A 23,968-nucleotide genomic window follows, 5' to 3' on the forward strand; every position below is an offset into this window, starting at 1 on the left:
CAGTCATGCAGTGCTCCTGATGCCATGTTGACTTGCACTTTCACTAGGATTTGAAAATATCTCACTCATCACTTCATCACCACGCTCGCCTATTGCGTTACCTAATCTGCTTATCCCAAAACATATGCGTTCGTTACTAGGTGCCCACCTTAACTTTTTCAGTGATGCCAAAAAAATGTTTTTGAAATACAAGAAATATTCATCAACAAAAACCAAAATGAGAACAGATTATATAAGTTAGTGGTACTATCAACTATGCATGGCTCCAAATTTAACCTTCCATAATAGTATCAAGTGTCAAATTGCCTCCAGCTTCTAAATTTATATTTTTTTTATAAAAGAGAAAATATTCCCTGGTCTGTTGCTGAGAATTAAGATGATTAATCACATAGATCCAACATAGTGTTAGCTTTCAACTGCTGCGTTTGCTGCAGCAATAGTTGACTATTCCCAAGGCAGTGCTGTTGAATAAATGGTAAACAAAACATGTAAATCATGCTCGGTTAAAAAAATAACTTGTGGGTGGGAGAGAGACTGTATTTGTGAAGTAGTAATTGGTAGCATTTTTCTAACATCTGAGCAGGTATTGAAACAACAAAGTGTTGCAATTTTTGTAGTTTTTTGTTCAGTCAACTTTAAAAAGGCTTATGTCTTCAAGTTTGTGCAGCTGATCCTTTTTTTTGCCCCCTTTTTACTTCCAGCCACTACCAGCCTGCTTGCAGCCCTTTACAGTTTTATCTGTAGTATTGTGGCAGTAGCATTATTGTATGGATTGTGTTATGGCGCCCTGAAGGTGAGCAGTACATTGATAGTATATAAATAAATATTTAGGATTCTGCCTTTCACTTTTGTCTACTTATTTACGTTTTGAAAAATGGGTGTAAAGTGTTACCATTCTGATTTGGTAAGGTTTTACACTTACTTTGCCAGATGTTTAATTTCATAAGATCATGTAACAATCTAATACGCACTTGTGTTCAGTGAAGCTCTCCCCATCTCCCTTCAATTTATTTTCTGCACTGATTCTTGTGTGGGGCACATAACAGCTGATCAACTAATTGCACTGTCTTCATGCATTTGGTGTTTTTCCTAATTCATCCGAAAGGTTGAATTTAAAAACTCACTCCCGATGATGCAAATTAGAAATAAAATATTTTTACATTCTAGTTTTGAAAAGAAAGCAGGGTATAGTTTGCTCTGCCGAAGTGGTGAATATATGTTTATGGGAGGGGGTTGAGAGGCAGCTGACAAGCGCAAGGAAACAAATAAAAATGTATACTTGCTCAAAGTACAGTTTTACTCTGAAAAACAACTATATAAAAATGACACTCTGACTTCCATGTTTGTGTGTAGCGTGTCATTGATTTCTAGGTCAAATGTGCTCAGTTTACAAGTAAATTGACTTTTTCTAACTGTCGGTCCTGCATGCTCAGCCTGGGCGTTGAGAGTCAACCTAGCTTCTTTTATTACTTGTGATGATGGAAAGATTTACTAGCCTAATTGTGTCCTTGGTGAACCTATAGATCTGCAATTGTTTTCAGTATCTTTGCAGGGGTGTAACTGGTTAGATCATAGTAAACAAATCAGTTGATGTACAAGATAGAACAAAACTTTGTTAAATCAATCTGATCCCTGCAGATCCAGCATAGTAGGAGTAAAAGAATAAATATTTGTTTTCATCTAAAGTCAGCAAACGTTACAAAAGGATTAGTTCTATTGAGTAAGAAGGTGACACTTTTTTACATAGTTAATTTTCAGAATGGAACTTCAATTTAAATAATTTTTAAGGGATTATGATAATGTGGTATGTGGTAAATAGTATGTACAGTACATTAAAACTATTGAACATTTAATTACATGGGTAAATTACATGACTGTGTGGTACTTGTAAAATAAACGTCAAATAATAAAACTATCGCAGTCATCTAAAACCAAAATGAGGATTCCTTGTGAACTACTTTTGAACCCAAGTGATGCAGCATAGTAAACAGGCACACTAATTTATTATACCCTTAGATGGAGTTTGCCACCATCTTTGGGCTGCATTCCCAAGCAACCCAACTCCAAGAAGACTCAGTCCTAGCGTGTCAACAAGTACCACAACAGAAAGTTGAAAACAATTTATTATAGTGTTCATATAGTATTCACCACTTATATAACATGGTTATAGGCAAACTAGAAGCGAATATGTTGATATTTATGAAATAAGCACTAATTATATAAGTCAAGTGTATGAACATGGGCATTCTAATCTTATGCTTGATCAGACTGTAGCACTCTTAAGACATGATCATTAAGGTTAACAGGAGTTTTCCATTGACTTGAACAGGAGACAGTTCAAGTCTTTATTTAACGGGAATAAAAACTGATTAAAGGCTTTAACTTACAGAAAGTATAGGTGAACATTTTAACAAAATACCTTTATTTTGAAAAGCAAATGACTTTTTTCATCTTCCCTTTTTCTTATTACTTTACAAGTTTTCTGATTTGTGATATTGATTTTATATATCCTTGTCTTTCTGTTAAAATTTAATTCTTCTGTCCCCAGGATTCTTGGGATGGCCAGCATATTCCAGTCCTCTTCTCAATATTCTGTGGCTTGTTAGTAGCGATATCCTATCATCTCAGCAGGCAAAGTAGTGACCCTTCTGTACTTTTGTAAGTGTCTGACTGTATATCTGTCCTCAAGGCAATTCTCAAGGGAGACCCAGTGTGATCATTAGTAGAAACCCAGTAGTACCACTGAAACTGATGTTGGTCCAACCTTGTGGAAAACAAAAAGGGGCGGGGGGCAAGTGATGGTCTGGTATTTAGGATGCTGGCTGAGAACTCTCAAAACCCAGGTATAGTTCCTTATGCTGCCACAACTCCCTTTGTGACATTGAGCAAGTCACTTAATCTCTCTCTGAGTTCCCTGTGTATGCAATAAGGATAATTGTACTTACCTACCTCATAGAGATGTTGCAAGAATAAATACATGAAAGGTTGTGAGCCACATAGATACTATTGGTAAAGAGGCCATAAAAATACTTTGAAAAGCCTCTAAATGTGGCCCTATCAAGCTTTTTTACTAGTAGCATCTACTAAGAGTTTGGCCGATTGGTCAACATGGCCCTACAAATTAAAGGAGTGTGGGTTGGTTTCTTAGAGTTTTAGTTAGTACTAGAGTCCTTGGTTGCCTGTTTTGCATTTGGACCAACCAGGGTCGGCTCCAGCGTTTTTGCCACCCCAAGTGGGGAGGAGTGGGGGGGGGGAGACGCAATCGGTACTTAGGCAGCAGCTCTACCGCTGCCACTTTATTTTTTGGCAATTCGGCGGCGGGTCCTCCCCTCCGAGAGGGACTGAGGGACCTGCCGCTGAAGAGCTGGACGTGACGCCCCTTTCCGTTGGCCGCCCCAAGCACTTTCTTGGAGTGCTGGTGCCTGAAGCCGGCCCTGGGACCAACAGAGACTACTTGGGAGGTGGGGAGTGGAAAATGTGAACAGATTTTATTAAGCTTTTCCTTTCAGTAAAAGAGAGATGAAGCAAACAGGCTTACCTTTATATACCTGGTGAGATTTCTAAACTCCTTTAAGTAAGTTGAGCCACAAAAGATAGATCGGGACTGCTTATGTTCTATTAATTTATAATAGGCCTCTGATTTTGTTACCTCTTCTAAACCCACCCAAATCAATGTATTGATCACAGTGAATTCTTGCTTTGCATCTTTTTAGCTCTTTAGTACAATCAAAATTTTTTCCTAATTCCGAAGACAAAAACCCAGAGGATCCTCTATCTGAAGTCAAAGATCCTTTACCTGAAAAACTTAGAAATTCAGTGGTAAGTAGGCTGGCTTTTTGTAAAACTCAGCCCAGACATATACTGAATCCTGGCCAATAGAGTATGTTCTAGTTTCGTGTTGAGTTATTTGGAATTTGTTAGCACTATATACTCTGCAGTCCAGGGCTGGGACTTTTAGAGAGCCTCATGGCGTAAGGCATTCGAGTCCCATTGACTTTCATTTGACTTCAAGAATTTTAGGTACTTACTTTTAACATGGTGAAAAATAACTCCTTAAGGACTGAGTTAATGCTAATGGGTATTTGAGTCAAAATTTTACATTCAGAAGACCATCTACCTTTAGAATGCATTTCCACTTTGATTATAAAATGCTGTCTGTTGCTTCATTGACTATCAGTATTGAAACGACACTGTATCTTTATCTATACACCCAATTAAAAATGCACAGCCTTGAGAAAAAGTATTACCTTTGCCTTGACAATATAAGCTATCAAAAGAGAGATACAATTAGGAAGGCCAGAACTCCCAAATGATAGAGCAGTGAAGAATAATTGATGATGTTCTGTAGCTCATGTTCGTAATTTAATATGTACCCAAATAAACATCGTAATACTTGGTGTGTGCATGAAGGCTCAAGTTGGAAAAGAGTGATAGTTGCCAAAAGATGTTAACTCAATATTTTTGAATAAACAAGAGCTTTGAGCAATCCAGTCCACAAACAGACACTAAAAACTAAGGAAAGCTGGTGCGTTTTTTTAATGAAGAATGAGTTGCTTCTAGTAACACAGGAGACTTGCTCTGTTTACTTAATTTTATTATCACATTCTTTGGATACCTAAAGTAAATCCACTGTAAATGCTTGTGAAAATAACAGTATCCAGTTGTTATCCTGTTTCACATAAACAAGCAGTAAGTGAGAAACCTAAGAAACATAGTCTATTTAACTTATCCAAGATTAATTGTGTTCTAAAAGTACACTTCTACCCCAATATAACGCTGTCCTCGGGAGCCAAAAAATCTTATCGCATTATAGGTGAAACCGCGTTATATTGAATTTGCTTTGATCTGCCAGATTGCGCAGCCCCGCCTCCCTGTAGCTCTGCTTTACCACGTTATATCCGAATTCGTGTTATATCGGGTCACATTATGTCGGGGTAGAGGTGTACCTGCATTGGGAGAAGATTTACTGATAGATAGTATGGGGCTCTTTTAATCTAGCAGGCAAAGACATAACAAGATCCAGTGGTTGCAAACTGAAGTTAGACAAATTCAGAAAAGAAATAATATATGCGGGTTGTTTTTTTTTTAATAGCAAAGGTAATGAACCATTGGAAAAATTTACCTAAGAATGTGATGGATTCTTTCATTTAAAGTCTTTAAAACATGATCTTGTCTTTCTAAGAGATGCTCTTGCACAGCAAGAAGTTATGGGCTGGATGCAGGAATTACTGGTGAAAATCTTTGGCCTGTGTTATGCAGGACAGACTAGATCACAGTGTTTCTTTCTGGCTTTAAAAGCTCTTAATTCAGTTACATACATTGAGGTAATAGGCTTGAACTTTGGAAGGGAAGAATATCTGGAATGAAAGTGTTTTGTCCATTAACTTTTCATGTATGGCAGTGATCAGATGTTTTAAATTAAATCATTTGGGCAAATGCTCTTGATCAAAACGAGGTAAGTAAGGGTTATCTTCCATGCACTGGTGCTTGTTGCAGTCCTCTCTTGGGAGCTGGGAAATAAAAATGGTGGGATGTTTGAAAGCACTTATCTAACTGTTGCTGCTGTCAAAGTTAGAGAGGAAAGTTTCAGTTGACTTCAGTGGAAGTAGATTTAGGTCAGTGCTGAACTCTTTTGACAATAGTTCCCCATTTTCCTTTAACTAACCAAAGAGCTAAGTGGAGGTGACCCTAGGACTGGAAGAAGAGTATTAAAATTTATGTTCTCTCAAGCTATTTTCTTTTTATTTCATAGAATGAACGGTTACAATCTGACCTGATAGTGTGCCTTGTCATTGGTGTACTCTATTTTGCTATTCATGTCAGTACAGTATTCACAGTTTTGCAGGTAAGTTACTGCATTATGCCTCACAATTTATAAAATACTTGTATTTTATCTTTTCTTGTAGATGCCTTTTTGCTAATGCTACTATTTAATACTCTTTTATGATTGTACCCAATGGCCCCATTTGGGCTTGGGGCACGACTTACACTAGGTGCTATTCAGACATACAGAGTGACTAATACCTGCCATGAAGACCTTTTTAAATCTCAATTTTTTTGTGTCCCCAATATTCCTCTCCCTTTTCTTCCTGTCCTCCCCACTCTTACTTCTCTATCTAAGTTTTCCACTTTTTTTGATAAAATGCCTTTCTTTCACTCTACCCACCCACAGAAATACCTACAGGCTCATTTTAGAGGAGGGAGAAAGCAAACTGACAAAAAGGTTCCAAGTGGTTTCATCTGTTGTGTCCAATTGTCGCTCCTAGACAGTGTTCATCTCCCATGGGATGGAAGTGGGGGGTAGAGGGATGGTTCCTTGCAGGATATCAAGGGAGCAGGAGACCTTTCCTTACAGTTGCTTTCTAAGCTTCCATGTATCAGCCTAGCTATCATTAGTGTATGCTTCAGAATACCCTTAAATGTTTTCAACTTGACATGTGTCTTAAGGCCACACCATGCAACAGGATTTGTGTGGGTGAAAGAGTCTGTCTAAGCAGATTCAGTGGCGGAATTTGCTATTTACACATCAAGCTAGCTGCCTAAGTAGCTCAAGAAACCTTCCAAAACTGTCTAGTTTAACTACAATATTGAAAGCAAATGTAACTTTCACTCTGAGCAAAAGATCAAATTGCTAGGGCAAATATGATGGGCCAGGTTGCTGCACAGATGACATAGATTTTGGCTACCTGGAAGAACTAGAATATCTAATTTGTTTGTCCAGCATCAGTGTTCCAAGTAGTTCAAAGAAAAGAAATGGCATAAATTCTGGAAGGATTCCAGTACTCTATTGCTCTCTATCATTACAAAAAATGGAGAAGCTCTTGTTAAGCATGTGTGTCGGTTTATTTTTAAATCTAAACGTTTTCAGATGGAGGGTCCTTCTACTTGAGCAGAGATGACCACATCCACACTAGTCTTTGCTAAGGCAGATGTCTTTTCCAGGGAAAGCCCAAACTTCACCTATTCCTGATGAATGTGGCCTTCATCCCCAGCTGGTTATCTGCTGTTGAGTTAACTAAATAGTTTATTACACTCAGGTTTATTTTAAATGGCCAAAGACATCAGAAATTTTAAAATGAGCTACTAGACGGACCCATATGAAAAATTTTAACTTTGTGAATTCACAACCACCTTCCTACCCATGAAAATATGATTCATAACCCCAATTTAGCTCTGGCAGTAGGCACTGCTGTAATATAAAATGCATACCCATGTCTCTAAATGTCAGAGGGGTAGCCGGGTTAGTCTGTATCCACAAAAACAACAAGGAGTCTGGTGGCACCTTAAAGTCTAACAGATTTATTTGGGCATAAGCTTTCGTGGGCTTATGAAAGCTTATGCCCAAATAAATCGGTTAGTCTTTAAGGTGCCACCAGACTTCTCGTTGTTTTCATGTCTCTAAAGATACTGTGTTCACATATAGTTAGTGTTGCTGTAAAATTCTTAAACAGAAGTATGCTCGCATACATGGAGGTGATGTTATTGTTGTATGTAAAGGGTATACTTTAGTAAGAGAGTGCTATTCAACTCATCTTCAAGAAAAATCTTAAAAATATAATCCAGAATGAGGATCAATCTCTTCTGCACTTGCACCTCCTTTTTATCTAGCAGAAATCTTCCTTCAAGGATAATATTTTTGCCATTTTAGAGATGAAACGCAAAAAATCAGAACCAACTGTCTATTAAAGAAGATCAGCAATACCATAGAAGAAAAGGTAGCAAGCCAGTCTTCAGGGAAGATCAAAAGTAGAAAAATCTGTCTGTCTTATCCTCTGAGGCAACACTCCTTATTTTACATTCTTATGGCTGACATACTTTCTCATGTTAAAAGGGGAATTGAAGTCCAGACGTGCCTTTACGGGCTGATATATATAAAGGTTATAGAAAACATCAAGTTGTTAACTGATTTGCTGCTTGTTTATAAGACTGAGAACCTATCTTTTGTTCAACTCTGCTTTTTCTTTAGCCCGTCCTTAGCTACATTTTGTATGCGTTGGTGGGCTCCGTAGGATTTTTAACCCATTATGTGCTGCCTCAACTCCGAAAGCAGCTTCCTTGGCACTGCTTCTCTCACTCATTGCTGAAAACCAAGGAATATTATCAATTTGAAGTCCGAAGTAAGTATCAGTAATTTTTTTAAAAATTTGCAGTAATGGCTGAGCAGTTTATATTAACCATTACTTTAACTTTTTGCTTTACAACTTCTCATTGCTTAAATGTTTCAGGGTTTCTGATGGACAGTGTTAATTCTTTCCTACCTCAGCATGCCTTGCTTGATCCTGTGGCATTTTATGTATCTTTAGTAAGTAATAATGATGGCTTCACATTAGCAATGCTATTGTTATGATGACCGCCGTTGCATTGAATCCTTGTTTTCAGGATCTTACAAGTGTTGAAAACTTACTCTCTGTGCTGAAACTTCTCTTGCAACATTTTGGCAAACATATATTTTTTCACTGTCTTTTTTTCAATATTTTGGAGGGTTTAAATTGTTTTTTATTTTGGATATTTCAGACCCACTTGTATACTTTCAGCTTGCTATATTGGTCCTTATTAAAAACTAATGCTTTTTAGCATGTTTGTAGAAATTTAGTTTGGAAATAACAGCCAAACATCTGAAAATAGAATATAATACAGTGCGTTATATTGGTTTTAAAGGGTACTAAGTGTGAAACTACACATATATACATTCTTAAACATACATTTATCTGCACTATAAATCTAACAAATGCACTTCCATTTTATTTCTTTCATTAATGAAACTCTTTATGAAACTTGTTTTCTAAGGAACTTTCATTTGAAAAAGGTAGCAAATATAACCCAGTTAACCAAAAAAAAATCCTCACAAAAAGTGTTAAAATGAGTTTATATTTACATACAATAGTATCCTTCATGTGAGGATCTTTAAAAGCCTTTATAAAGATGAAAATTATTACACCCATTTATAAGTGAGAAAACAGACAAAAACTAACGCCCCAGTCTTGCAGGCCAATCTGTTGTGGTTGGACCATCTATAGCTTGCATGCAGCCCCATTGACTTTAGTGGAGCCTTACTTCACATGGTGTGGAGTGTGTATGCATAAGCATTTGTCTATGCTGATCAGTGCCTAAATATTTCCAACAAGATTACATGGCAAGCCAGTGAAAAAAATCTATATAGAACCTAGGTTTCCTGACTTCTAGTTCCTGATCCAGTTGCTGAATTGGGCTAGTGAAAATACCAGAGAACCATCCAATTCTGCATTCAGATCTTGAGTTCACAGGCAGCCAGGTTTAGAGGTAAAAAACCATTTTTACTGAAGTTTAAAAGTTCACACATCCCAGTGTTAACCTGAGCCAAATCTAGCATTGCATACAAGAAGCAAATAAGAACTGCCAGGTCAGTAACATTCTAATAGCCCTGTAAATAGAAATTAGTAGATAGCTGGGTAGTAAAGAAGAGAAAATAAATTTATAGCAAGCAAGCATCTTATTTCTTTATTTAGTTTTAGAGGGACTGTCAGATTTGTATCTAAAACTTCATCTCATACAAGTATTTGTGGCCTTCTTCTAATTAACCTGCAGTTTAGTCAGGTAAATTGCTGTGTCAGCATCAATACCTATAGCTGCAGTTTTAAATTCCATTATTTCAGTGATTACATGTTCAAATAAATACAGTCAGTCTGATTTGATATCAGATTTTTTTGATGAAAAATATAAATGAAAAATATCTACCTAAATACAACTTTATGGCTGAGAATTAACATGCACACAAATTTTGTTGTAATTGGGCTGCAGTGCTCACATGTTTGTAATATTGTCTCACACACTAATATGTATATGCAAAATTAAAGCCATATACATCGTTATGAAATTTTAGAGGCCATAATGTACCATGGCTTTGCCCCTTGCACAGCAGAGAGAATTCAACTGAGGTAGGGCAGGCAGTAGTCTGCCCTCCTTGAGGGTTCTGCTATGAGAGAGGAGCAACTTTAATTTCTGCTGAGGGCTCCAAAGAAGCCTTGCTACCGAAGGCTGCAGTGGAGATATTTGAATCAGTATGTCTCAGCTATCCTAACTCATTTCCTGGCTATTGCCTCCCACTTTTCTGTTGTGGACCCCTGTGGACTTCCCTGGTGATGGGGAGGTTGTGGCCACCTTGTACCCTGGCAGCCTCTTCCCAGCAGATTTGATATCACTGAGGGAGGGGCATAATTGAAAACTGACATAATCCAGAGCTGATTCCAGGCCTGTGTGAGTGCTGTCCTGTAATCTTGATTTTTTTTTTCCTTAGCTTTGTGTGTGTGTTGCTCTCAACAATAACAATGTTGTATTATATATGTATATTTTTGCAATTAATACAAATGATGAAAAGAGGCTATTAGTTGTCAGTTTATAATAGCAGGATAATTACCGTATATACTCATTCATAAGCTGAATTTTTTTAGTAAAAAAGGGAATCATCAGAGACAGGGATCAGCTTATGAACGGGTATAGAAAGGAGAGGTGGGACACAGCCCCTCCCCCCAACAGAGGGAGCAAGCAGAGGCAGCACAGCCAGCAGAGCCAGAAGGGAAGAGGCAGGGCCAGAGTCTCTCCACTTCTGGCCACGCTGCTCTCCCCCCAGCCTCCGAAGCAGCTGCAACTCTGGGGCTGGCACGCTGCAGCCATGCCATCCTGCCCACCAGAGCACGCTATGGCCGCGCTGCCCAGCCCGCCAGAGCACACTGTGGCCGTGCCACCTGGTCCAGCCCGCTAGAACATGCTGCGGCCGCGCCACCCAGTCTGGCCCGCCGGAGCAGGCTACGGACACACTGCCCAGCCTGCCAGAGACATCCTCCCCTGGCTCTCCCCAAATAAGGTGGGGAGGGATGGGATGGGAAGAGTGTGGGGGTCCTGGGCTAGAGGTGAGGTCATGTGGGGGGTGGTCAGAGGGGTTACTCCTCTGACCTCCAGCTTCTCCCGCCAAAATTTTTTCCCAGCAGTTGCTGTACCGCTGGGACACTGTTTACTTAGGTTTACCTCTGTGCCTGGTAAACAACAATCTCTGACCACCAGCGGCTTATTCTGATGGCCTGGGAGCCAAAGTTTGCTGATCCCTGAATTATAGTTTCAGCTTATGAACGGGTCAGAAAAATTTTCCATTTTTACTTATCCATTTGGGGGGATCGGCTTATAAATGAACCGGCTTATGATAGAGTATATATGGTAAATTCTTCTAGATTGTAGGGACATATATCTGAAGCATTTTTAATTCAAATATGGGTGGAAAAACATTATTTTAAAACAATCAAAATGAAATGTAATTTTATCAGTAGCTATGGTAATAGCTTGCATCTCTTCAAAAAAGTAATCATGTTTGCTGATATGCAGAAACTGTAACATTTACCAAAATCCAAAACGATAGGAAACTTTATACAGATACGGTAGTGCAAGCTTCTCTCCAATGACATTCAGCCAAGACTTGGAAGGATTGTTTTTATGGATGATAAGGTAGTTCAGTCGGAGAATTCTTATTCGTCTTTGGCTTCTCTGCTGAAACTGGCAGGGAGAGAGCAGTTATGCACATATTGCCTCACTACTAAATATTACCAGATCTTTTTGTGTGCCACCTGACAATTGCCAGAGGGCCAGAACTTTTGGTCTCAGGTGATCTAGGCTGGTTTAGAACTACTGATCTAGAGCCAAGATGAACTACACCTTATTAGAAATCTCCTGGGCTATTTAGGCTCCTAGTATAATCCGTGATCTCCTCTTTTGCTGTTTAGATGCTGCCCATGTAATGTGGTTTGAGAAACTTCATGTATGGCTCCTCTTTGTGGAGAAGAACGTTATCTATCCATTGATAGTCCTCAATGAGCTCAGCAGCAGTGCCAAGAACATTGCTAGTCCAAAGAAACTGGACACAGAGTAAGTAGAAAAGATTGTCAATAACTTGAGTATACCCAGTGTGGTGGAACAAAATGGCAAAGGGCGTCATAATTGACAGCCACAGTGGAAGTATAGTTAATACGAGTTGCAATTAAAGCAAAGTAGTAACAACTAGTTTCTAATGTCAGTACCTGGCAAACTTCTTATGTCTGGATCATCATATGGCTTATACTGAATGAAATATGTGAACTTTTTAAATGCAGAAATCTTAAAATTGAGTCTTCAGGTTTGTTAAGAACCCTTCAGATCATATCAAATACTATGCAGATTTCAAGCCACAGAGTTTTCTAGTAATGTATCAAATTGCAGACATCAGAGATAGAATAGTTCTATTACCATCCAGCCTATCCATGCCAGTGCAGGACTATTCCCTACAATACACTCTCTGGTATTTTGTCCATTTAAATCTTAAAAAATCCCACGCCATGATGTGTCAGTTACTGGGCTAAATGTACCTTTTAGTCCTCCTTTAGCTGTCATGTGATGCCATTTGGAACCATACAATTCTTCTGCTGTCAGACTGGGCCTTGACTGTACTCCCTTGGCATTGTGGTTATTCCAGCAGATGTGACTATGGCTCTGGTCCCTCAGAGAAGAATATCAGAGGTTAATACAGTGACCGAATGGCCTCCTTAAAGCAAGATGATATTTATTTAGAACAACAGCATTTTAGAGAAAACACATCTTAAAAGAAAAAAACTGATCGTGTGCATATCTAGTCTTTCCATAAGGCTTTACCATTCTGTGGATCTAGGAAGACTTGACTTCTTTAAATTCCCTCTGCAGAATCTCTCCATGTCAGCCAGTTGCCTCCTTAGTTTTGTAGGAATCAAATAACATTTGAAATGTTTGTAGCTCTTTCATCTAGTAACTCCCAGTTCTCGCAGATAATGGTTTGCAACTCACTGGAGACTGGATCCCTGAAGCTAACAGCTTTTCTCATTGTCTTTCAAGTGTTTTCTGGGGAGCTCTTGTCTGGGAAGCCATTGTGTCATCTTCATACACAAACCTCATTGATTTTGAGCATTATATGTGTGTAATATTCCACCATCCCTAATATAGGTTAGTCCAATATCCTCATACAGCAAATTCTAATAACCAATGCACAATAAACGTCCCTCCCTTGACCCTGTCACTGTATTAATAAAATTATTGCCTCTCAGTATTTATGACATTATTATATATCAGCTCCACATTTCTCACACATGGGTTTTTTGCTATATCTCTTAGTAAGACTATCCCACAGATTGTGCTAATATTGTTTTTGTAGAATGTTGTTTGAATTGGGAATAATGAAGGAAAGACTATAGTCGTAATCTAAAAAAACCTTAACATGTCTATTAAGCATTGAATGTGAAGAAATTGGAATTGCTTAACAGCAGGTAAGCAATAAACTGCAGATGAGTAACTTTTCTTTCTGCACTCCTTTTGTAGGATTGGCGCTTTAATGATCACCATCGCCGGTTTGAAGTTGTTGCGTTCCTCTTTCAGCAACCCAACCTGCCAGTATGTCACTGTTATTTTCACAGTGCTCTTCTTTACATTTGACTACAAAAGTTTTTCTGAGACCATGCTGCTAGACCTCTTCTTCATGTCCATACTCTTCAGCAAGGTAACTTTACACAAAATAACACACTCCTGAAACTGAGTATTTCAGATGTCCATGTTTGAGAATCCAAGGAATGAAAAACCTACTGGTGTTATGTAATCTCCCAGGTCATCTGTGCTATGAATAAATTACCATATACTACTGGATAGATGGGAATCTCTGGTTCCCAGGATCAATTTTTTGGCCTTGGCATGTGTTAAGATATCTGTTCTTTTAAAGTCCCAGCACTTGCTTGGAGCAGAGAAGATGTGAATTATGTGATTTAGTTTTCAGTTTCCTGACACAAAGTATGGCTAGAAGCACTTTGGCAGACCAGTTCAAGTGCTTACAAGACCAGTAGTTTTCCAAAGCACCGATAGTGAACCAATGAGATTGAAGGGGGAAACTCTGTTTTAGCCCAATATTTGGTTCTATTTTTATGACTAAAACTTTATTTTTCCCCCAAACTTATGTTCTACTGTATTTTAAGACTCATTTAATGTTTATCTGTTTTACTGTTGTGATTGTTCAATATCTATATAAAGGAGTGTTTTTAACAAATTCATACAAAATTATAATGGTAAGTGTATATCTTATTGCAACTCAAAATTATATGTATTTTCTGTTGAGAAGTTCATATGTAAAACACACTGGTTTTAGTTAAGTCACAAAATGATTGATATATTTTATCTTCTCCCCTTTTCCCTCTAGCTTTGGGAACTCTTTTATAAATTAAGATTTGTGTATACTTACATTGCTCCTTGGCAGATCACGTGGGGCTCTGCTTTCCATGCTTTTGCCCAGCCCTTTGCTGTGCCACGTATCCTTTGAAGATTCCAACTTGTTGTTAATTACATCTATTTATAATTTGACTCATACTGTAGTATAATTAATTAATTAATTACATCTAGAGAATACCTTATCCTGCCTAATCAATGTGAATGACAACTATATGCACTTGCTGTCTGGATATACTAGTAAAACTAGAACAGTTCCATCATAAAAAAGACCTAGACCAGGTTATTCCATTGGAAAAATTGTAGGACTGACCAAGATTTCCCTTTTTTCAACAATTATTTCTAGTCTTTAATTCATGGTTTGAAGCTTCTTATCCACAGATAGAGACTTGCACTTTGTTTACTGTCCTGGGTCAGGTGTTGATTCTCATTTAATACAGAAGTTCGCAGTTCTAGTCTTGTTTTTCCTGTTTGCCCCCCAAAAAAATACGGTGCCTGGTACTACTGAATAATTTTTTCCTTTATATAATACATGAGGGATTTGGGAGATCTTGCTTTGTTCTTACTTGGTGACATCAGTGCCTCACTTTCCCCATCTCTAAAAATGAGGATAATGATACTTACCTTCCTTTTTGTAAAGATCTAATGTTTTGAGATCTGATGATTAAAAGTGCTGTAAAAGAGCTTGGTGATATTGCAAAAGAACCACGCGGTAGTCTTGGCTTCCTTAACCCTGTCACCCCACAGATTCTGCAATGTTGTTTGTCCAAGCGGCTGTGTCAGCTTTCTTCTCCACCCCACTGAACCCCTTCCTGGGAAGTGCAATATTCATCACTTCATATGTCAGACCTGTCAAATTCTGGGAAAGAGACTACAAGTGGGTGAAGTTAAGCCATTAAGAAGCCTTGTCAGCTGTGTTTAGTAGAGAAGGCTGTGACTGAATGTAGTCGTTTTGTTTTGTTTCTAGATGCTATGATTTTTTTGAGAGAGAACTTGTTCATGGCTTTTAATACTTTTCATACAAGTATGTTATTTTTCTGAAACATCATAGCAGTTGTTTCTACACTGACAGTGCTTACATTTCATTCTTGTCATGTAGCTTTTATTTACACTAGCATATAAAGTGGATAATTTAAGCTCCAAAATGACAGAAATTTTAACGGAAAATTGAGTCTGAAAAGTGACTGTATACAAAGGGCATTTGCGGGTTCCTTATTTGTACAGGTAACTCCATTTCACATTTGCTCATTTTAAAGTAAAACTTTTTTTCCTAACTTCCAGAACCAAAAACTCACCCCAATATCTTAATCAATATCAGTTCTTGGCTTATGCACCACCACCAATAAAAGATTCTTCAGGTCAGATGGTACCTTCAGTTAAACCTTCCCTTAGACTGAAACAGTGGGGTTATGCAGGTATTATTGTTATAAAATGTGACCTGCAGAATCTTTTACTGTTGATGCCTGAACCAGGAAAAAACCCAGCTTGACATTCAGATGGCAGGATGAGCTTGTGGTACTAGCATTTAAGGGGAAAATCATTTCACATGTAGAATGAGCATGTGTCATGTGGAGTCACGGACAATAAATATGACTGAAACCTAGGTGTCATTTATAGTCACTTGTCAGAGTAGAATTATTTAAAGACCTTGCTTTTAAAACCTGGTGTACAAATTTGGGTTTCTCCTTCAGCGAACATAATGGCAGTTTTTGGGGTGAGGAGAACTAAAATGGAGCAGCACTTACGCTTAACTACTAGTGCCACACTGAAAAGTGAACTTTGAGCACAGCTGAGTGTTAGCTTTGCTACTTCTATTGACTTCAATGCAAGTAACATAGCTAAAACTTCGTGCAGAAATTAGAAACTGTCTACCTTAACTGGCTTTTTGTGGGCAAAGGAGAGGGCTTTGGTGTATTTAGATTTTAACACTACTACAGCTAAAAGGCATTGTTATGTACGGGCAGGATTCTAAGTTGAATGTAAAGAAGAATTGCAGGGAAAGCTTTCAAAGCTATCATAAAAAAAGATCTTTTCTTTGGTACAGCATCATTTATCTTTCCCTATATTCTCCTATAGTACGAAAAACTCTTAAATATGTTTTGTTTTTATTTTGTTGTCTTCAGCACAAAGCGTGTGGACCATTCAAACACAAGACTCGCTTCCCAGCTTGATAGAAATCCAGGTAATATTCCTACTTTTTGGTTGAAATGGTACAGAGTGGAGATGTGAGTCTGTCATGTACAGATATTACTAACATGAAAGGGACACACATCAACTTCCATTTGTGTCTGGGAACTCCTTATGACAGAATTAAAAATTGTATTTGCATATCAAGTTGAGGTTCACCTCCTACACTGAATGTTATATGACTGCGGTACACATAGCCCAGCTTATAATTGGGCTTCTTTTAAAGTGTTTGACTTGTGTATATTTATATACATAGCACCCTCTGTAATCTAATTTATGTGGGGGGAAATACCTACCTCTTTTATAAATGTAGTTAATCTTCAGGGGGTTTTGCTTTAGCTGGAGAAGGGAATTATTACAGAAGTAAACTCAATGTAGTTTGACACTAAAGTTCCTACTAGCTTAACTGTGAATAGCTTTAACTGCGGACAATATCTGTACCCTAACCATTAGGGGTTTTTTTAATTGTTATGTCTGAACCAATTAGGGAATAGTTTCAATCACCTAGGAAGAGGCATAACGTTTACATTTTATTGTGTGCATGAAACAAACCGATTGATCCAATGATGGAATGAGGACCTCTTTCTGTTTGAAATAAACTGATCAAGCTCCACCATTACCCTTCTTGCTAAACCCCACAACTACAAAGGTGGAAGCAATTTTTTAGATCAGTGGTTAACTCTTCCTTACTCGTCACAGCTGTATTTTCTGATACCTTTTCTTCCTCCTCTTTTTTTTCCTTTCTGCCATTCCATTGTCTGCCCTCCCATCCCCTTTTCTCCAACTCTTCCCCAAACTACCATATAGACCTCTACCCTGATATAATGCGGTCCTCGGGAGCCAGAAAATCTCATTGCCTTATAGGTGAGACCGCGTTATATCTGGTTTGGTCTGGTACAGCACCGGTATGCCGTGCCGGACTGTACTGGCTTCCCCAGCAGTGATTTAAAGGGCCTGGTGCTCCAGCCGCTGTGGGGAGTCCTGGGCCCTTTAAATCACCGCAGGAGCTCTGGCAGCGGGGCTCAGGCAGTGATTTAAAGGGCCTGGGGCTCCCCACTGCTTTACTATGTTATAGCTGAATTTGTGTTACATCAGGTCGCATTCTATCGGGGTAGAGGTCTACTCTATCTTGTTTTTCTTCTTTCCATGCCTACCTATTTCTTCCCTTCCTGTTGCAGTATCGACACACTGTTTTGTTTTCTGTAGGGTTTGAGTGCTATGAACAAGGGCAATTTGGGAACTGAGCACTGCTTAAAGGGTATCTAGGTGCCAGGGCGATGGGATCCTAAAGTAGTACTACTGATTGTTGCTTGATTCCTTTGGGCCTATGTCCTTAAGCATAGCAGTGCATGGAGTTAGGTACATGGTCGTAGTATGAGTGAAACTGAAGGAGTGGCTTGGAGATCACAGAAATTAATGGTTAGGTTTAAACAAACAAAACTAATTAACCTGTCAGTGCGTTCAGAATAAATTCCAGTTAGTTGAATAGTTGCTCTATAAAAAGTGATTGAGATCTTTGAAATAACATTACATTCACTGCTACATTTTCTTGATGGCAAAGTACAAGTTTTAATTGATAGAAGCTTGGGTTTTTCCTGCAGGTTCAGATGATAACAACCTGAATTCAATTTTCTATGAGCATTTAACCCGTTCCCTTCAGCACAGCCTGTGTGGAGACCTGTTGCTGGGGCGGTGGGGGAACTACAGTACTGGGGACTGCTTCATCCTAGCTTCTGACTACCTCAATGCACTAGTACACCTTATAGAGATAGGAAATGGTCTGGTCACCTTCCAGCTGAGGGGGCTTGAATTCAGAGGTGAGAGTTCTATGCTTTGATTACTCATTTGGTTGACTTACAAAGGTGACTCTCATTTGAGAAGTTTAACTTATTTACAGTTTGGTTCTCTAAACCGTTGGCTTTGAACTTGGGCTTCAGGGTCTCTGTGTCCACTGTTATGTAAGTGAGAGAAAACCAGAGCTCTATAACAGAGCTAATATAGGTTTCTCATTACATTTTAATGTGTTACACATACAGTGATGGACAACTATACCTAAGTTGCATGTTTGAATATAGAGTGGTAAATTAAAACTAAGCAATTGTAATTTTTTTCATTAAATAGTTAAGCTAGAGACAGTAGTTTAATTTACCTGCTGTTCACAGAAACATAATTTGTGATGTATTCTGCTGTCTCAAACTCTTTAAAATATCAATTATCTTCAAATTAGTCATCTAAATTCTTACTTTCCTTAACATCCCCTAAGGCACTTATTGTCAGCAACGAGAAGTAGAGGCCATCACCGAGGGGGTAGAGGAAGATGAAGGGTTTTGTTGCTGTGAACCTGGCCACATCCCACATATGCTTTCATTCAATGCTACCTTTGGCCAACGCTGGCTGGCATGGGAAGTGCTTGTGACAAAGTATGTTCTGGAAGGCTACAGCATCACAGACAACAGTGCTGCTTCCATGCTTCAAGTCTTCGATCTTCGGAAAATTCTCACCACTTATTATGTCAAGGTATGGCTCTGCACCTTGCAAATGCGGCTGTGGGGGAATTCAGCTGTCCTTCAACATAATGTTATTTTGGGCAATTGGAAGCATGAGTACTTTGTGTGTGTGTATGGTGGTCTTTCATCAGGAGGATTACGCAATGCGATACAAGTTATGAATACATGAATCTCTCATTCACCATAGGAGAATAGCTTGTTTGAGGGTAGGTCTACACGTTGAGCTGAGGGTGTGATTTATAGCTAGGGCCCTACCAAATTCACGGCCATGAAAAATGTGTCATGGACCATGAAATCCAGTCTTCCCTGTGAAATCTGGTCTTGTGTGCTTTTACCCTATACTATACAGATTTCACAGGGAAGACGAGCTTTTCTCAAACTGAGGGTCCCAACCCAAAAGGTCATCTCTGGGGGTTACAGGGTTATTTCAGGGGGGTCCTGGTATTACTGCCCTTACTTCTGCACTGCCTTCAGAGCTGGGCAACTGGAGAGTGGCAGCAGTTGGCGGGGCATCCAGCTCTGAAGGCAGCGCCTCGCCAGCAGCAGTGCAGAAGTATGGGTAGCAATACCATACTATGCCACCCTTACTTCTGTGCTGCTGCCTTCAGAGCTGGGCAGCCAGAAAGTGGAAGCTGATAACTGAGGGCCCAGCTCTGCAGACAGCCGCGCAGAAGTAAGGGTGGCAATACCATACCATGCCATCCTTACTTCTGTGCTGCTGCTGCTGGCGATAGCTCTGCCTTCAGAGCTGGGCTCCTGGCCAGCAGCCACCATTCTCCAGCTGCCCAGCTCTGAAGGCAGCACTGCCGCCAGCAGCAGCACAGAAATAAGGGTAGCAGTACTACAAGCCCCCTACAATCATAGAATCATGGAAGATTAGGGTTGGAAGAGACCTCAGGAGGTCATCTAGTCCAACCCCCTGCTCAAAGCAGGACCAACATCAACTAAACTTTCACAATAACTTTGTGAAAAACCCTTCTCTTCTCTTCCCCCTCCCCCCCCCCCCGGGTCAGGACGCCTACAATTGACAACACTGTAACATTTTAGATAAATATTACGATTTCAGTTATTTATGATTTTTAAAATCCTATGGCCGTGAAATTGACCAAAATGGACTGTGAATTTGGTAGGTCCCTATTTATAGTGCAAGGAGCTAATGTGAGTATGTCTCCTGGAGCTGAGAATCAAGTGTAGACATGCCCTGTTGTAAAGTGTAACAGCTATTTTCACATTTGGACAGCCATGTAACACAATCTAGGACAGAGAGTGACTACTGTATCCAACTGAAACATCAGTGGAAGCTTAGGGGACAGAAGGTAATTACCCAAATATGAACCTGGCCAGGACAGAGCTAAAGAAGGAAAAATCCATCCCCTCCCCCACCACTACTACAAAATATTCAAACCCCAAAACTCCTCTTTGCTGTTCGATTGATACCTTTGAACAATCATTGTCTTTGTTTTAGATTTGGGTAAGTGCACCTTTGTTAAGGTTATTTACAGAAATATTTTTAACGAAGTTTTCCTGCAATTAATTAATTATTGCAAATCCAAAACTAAGATAGGCCTTGTTGAACCTGGGGGAATGTAAGGAGCCTGCCATACTCTCATTGCTTGCAAAGGTTGCACATAAATACTATTTTGTGTTAATGTTAGGAAATTATACTTGTGATCTCTTCATTCCCAAGAATCCCAAAACTCTCTTAAGTATGTACAGGCACCATCTTTGAAATGCAGCCACCTCTGGGATGGGGGAGTGGGGGTAGAAGGCCACTGTCATGCACATCACTGCATAACAGTGTTAGAGGGAAAATATTGGCCAAAGACTCCCTGGAAAATGACCACTTCTGCAAAAAGATGCCAGTTGCCAGATCTTCAATGGTCACCCTGAGCCAACAAGCCTTGATCTCTTCAAAAGATAGATGTCTCAGATATGATCATAACCTTTCATACTTCTGAGGGGTAAATAAATCTGGCCTCAAAATACTTGTCAGACTTATGGTTCACATTTAGAAGACTCTTTTTGCAGCCACAAGGGCTTGAAGTTTGTTTTTTCTCAACTGAAAACATTAAATTCAGTCCTCTTTTAAAAACATACCGAACAAACAAGCCTGTCACAAATCCCCCACTAATCAAACCTGGTGCACTTTCAAACAGTATGGTGTGCTATTTTCATCCTTGTGTGTTAACAGAGAAATACACAATTTAATGCAACAAATTAGATTTAAACTATTTCCTTAATATGTGGTATAGGTTGTAATATTTTCAACTTGTACCATTTCAGGGCATTATCTATTATGTCACAACCTCCCCCAAGCTGGAGGAATGGTTAGCTAATGAGACAATGCAGGAAGGATTACAGCCATGTGCAGACTGCAACTATGTTGATGTGGACCCTACATTTAATCCAAATATTGATGAGGATTATGACCATCATCTAGCAGGGGTCTCCAGAGAAAGTTTCTGTGCAACTTACCTCAACTGGATAGAGTACTGCTGCTCCCGAAGAGAAAAGGTAGGCGTGACCAGAACTATTAAACTTGTCTAGGAAAGTCTCTTAAATATGTTTTGTTTGGTAGGGTTGGATGTAACTGTCTGTTGAAATTTAGGTTTCAAATTGATTTGTAGGAAAGTGTTACATTGGGTTTGGGTTGATGAGTTAATGCTTTGACCTTGATCTCTTGAGACCAAAATTCAAATTAATCTTAAATTGCAAATAGTGTATTATGTAGTTGGAAGTGCACTAGGGAAAGGAGGAGGTGACCAAATCACACAACATAACTTGGCTTGATTGGGCCTCTGCTTAGGCAGAGAAGAGTGGTCTTAGAATAGCTGTGGTGTCACTCATGTTCATCAAAACAACTCTAACTTCAAAATAATTTCTCTATAGTATCTAAAATCAACTGCCAAAAGCATTGGTAGGTACCTCATGGTCAAATTTGAAGTTCTTCTCTGGACCACTTCATCTGGATGAGCACTTCATCTCCTAGCCTCTTTGTCCTCTCTCCAAACCTCCTGCACCCTTTTAAGGAAGTTTATACAAAAGTGTGTCTAGAGAATTACACTGGCATCTGTCTGCTTATTTAAATTTTCAAATGTGTGGTTTGACCATGAATAGACGTGGTCTTCAGGGAATGGGTAAAAAGATCTCCTGATCCTTTAGATTTATTGAAGTACCTGGGTCTTTAGAGTGGGGAGCTCATTGGAAGTAAGTGACTAAAAGGAGGCCCCTTCTAGAAAGGATAATATTTAAAACCTTTTTTTAGATGTGGAGAATGGCAATCAAAGAAAACTGGCTGCCTCTATTACATGACCATCACTTGGCAATTATTTTGTGGGGGTGGCGGAAAGCAGGTTCAATAACTTGGATACATGACATTTTACTGCCTAGAGAATTATCTTTATAATGAAGTGTTACATCAGTAGTGCTGCTTTACAAAGCACCACACAAATGGCTTTTTGCTCTGAGTATTTTGATGAGTGGAAGCAGTCTATATACTTCTGAAGTAAACTCACAAATATATATTGTTTATAACTTTCAAGTGAGAGGTGTATGTCTGGTCCATTAAAATGCCTGTTACATCTCTATTCATCAGGACTAGTCTTTTTATGAATCAAACCTAGAATTCAAGAACAGCGTATGCATGCAGGATAGTATGTACTATATTCAGCTTGCAATCAATTCAAATGGCAAATGTAGTGCTTTTTTGTACAAATCTCATTAGTAAGGCAGCGTTTACAAAGCACTGTTTGAAGAGAACCCCTAATTTGAATTCGGGTGCTTCTGAGTGCCAACCCATTTTTATTTAGCATTAGTGCCATTTGAAGTTGATTTCTGGTAGCTTTCTGTATTTGCCTTTTTGTCACTCCTATCAGAATACATTTTGTTATAGTATGAAACTCTCCCTACCTTTTCCACATGACTCTTTATTTTTTAATGTATTTATTACTGCCAGCCGCTGGATGCAGATAAAGACTCCTCCTTGGTGACTCTTTGTTATGGACTCTGTGTTCTGGGGCGGAGAGCTTTGGGGACTGCTTCCCATCATATGTCTAGGTAATACTACGCTCTTGTTCTTAGGGATTTTGGAGGAGGGCATCTAGGTTTGGGGTAATGGCTAACTCTTCATACAAAAGCAATGTTCTTCTTGGACCCCCCCAAAGGAACGGATACTCTAAGCCACCCTCCTTCATAAATATTGTGGATGATCCAGTGAAGATATGTCAAGGTTCAGCAAATGAAGGATGTAGAAGACTTGAAGCTGACTAATTGAAGTTGAGAGTGGTGGAGTGGAGGGCTTTCACACCTTCCTTGTCCATGATACCTGCTGAAAAATGAGCAGGATTAATCAAGTTTTGAAATTGAACTTCATTCCTTGCTCCAAGTATGAGGCCTATATATAAAAAGGGACGCAGGGAGAAGTGTTGTAACACATGGCACACAGAATAATCTTCATTGAGATGCAGGTTAGACCAGTGTTACAGGTTCTTTGGCCTGCCCAATTCATATCACCTGTGGTTGGTAGATGTTGTATTACAGATTAGTGTCAAATTTAGTTGTGTGTTGGCAAGCCGGAAATTGGTGACTCAAAAACACATACTAAAACGTTGTCCTCCTCCTGGACACCAAGCACAGCACACTTACTCTTTATCATATGTGAAAGGACAACTGTTGACTAACTCCTCCTCTGAGTTCACCATATTACAGTGAAATTGCCTAGTTGGCCTTCTGAAGGATTGTCACTGTATATGATCTTCCTGAAATACAGTAACTTCATTGGGGCAGATCACAAGGTCCATAACTTTCACTATTGCCCTCTTCCCCCACAGACTGATATGATATATTAGAAATTGAAAAAGTGCAGTGAAGGGTATAAGAAGTGATATGGGGTATGGAACAGCTTCCTTATCAAAAGAGATTAATAAGACTGGCACTGTTCAGCTTGGAAAAGAGATGACTAATGGGAGATGTGATCGAGGTCTATAAAATTATGAATGGAGTGGAGAAGTGAATAAGGAAGTGTTGTTTAACCCTTCACA

The 23,968-nt window shown here is 39.1% G+C and overlaps 1 protein-coding gene across 5 annotated transcripts in view; it reads left to right on the top strand.

The window, feature by feature from the left end:
• The window catches only part of PCNX1 (pecanex 1), a 133,142-nt gene that overhangs the window by 84,473 nt on the left and 24,701 nt on the right, over positions 1-23,968 (top strand). For all 5 annotated transcript variants that reach the window (XM_050953398.1, XM_050953399.1, XM_050953400.1 and 2 more), the window contains 14 exons: positions 702-793; positions 2,549-2,658; positions 3,714-3,819; positions 5,753-5,845; positions 7,967-8,117; positions 11,748-11,889; positions 13,345-13,522; positions 14,210-14,318; positions 14,983-15,112; positions 16,359-16,417; positions 18,024-18,239; positions 18,686-18,939; positions 21,213-21,443; positions 22,885-22,985. In XM_050953398.1, the coding sequence (XP_050809355.1) occupies positions 702-793; positions 2,549-2,658; positions 3,714-3,819; positions 5,753-5,845; positions 7,967-8,117; positions 11,748-11,889; positions 13,345-13,522; positions 14,210-14,318; positions 14,983-15,112; positions 16,359-16,417; positions 18,024-18,239; positions 18,686-18,939; positions 21,213-21,443; positions 22,885-22,985 (1,972 nt within the window). The remainder of the gene's footprint in view (positions 1-701; positions 794-2,548; positions 2,659-3,713; positions 3,820-5,752; positions 5,846-7,966; positions 8,118-11,747; positions 11,890-13,344; positions 13,523-14,209; positions 14,319-14,982; positions 15,113-16,358; positions 16,418-18,023; positions 18,240-18,685; positions 18,940-21,212; positions 21,444-22,884; positions 22,986-23,968) is intronic.

Source organism: Gopherus flavomarginatus, chromosome 5 (genome assembly GCF_025201925.1).
Source record: "Gopherus flavomarginatus isolate rGopFla2 chromosome 5, rGopFla2.mat.asm, whole genome shotgun sequence".
Taxonomy (NCBI): domain Eukaryota; kingdom Metazoa; phylum Chordata; order Testudines; family Testudinidae; genus Gopherus; species Gopherus flavomarginatus.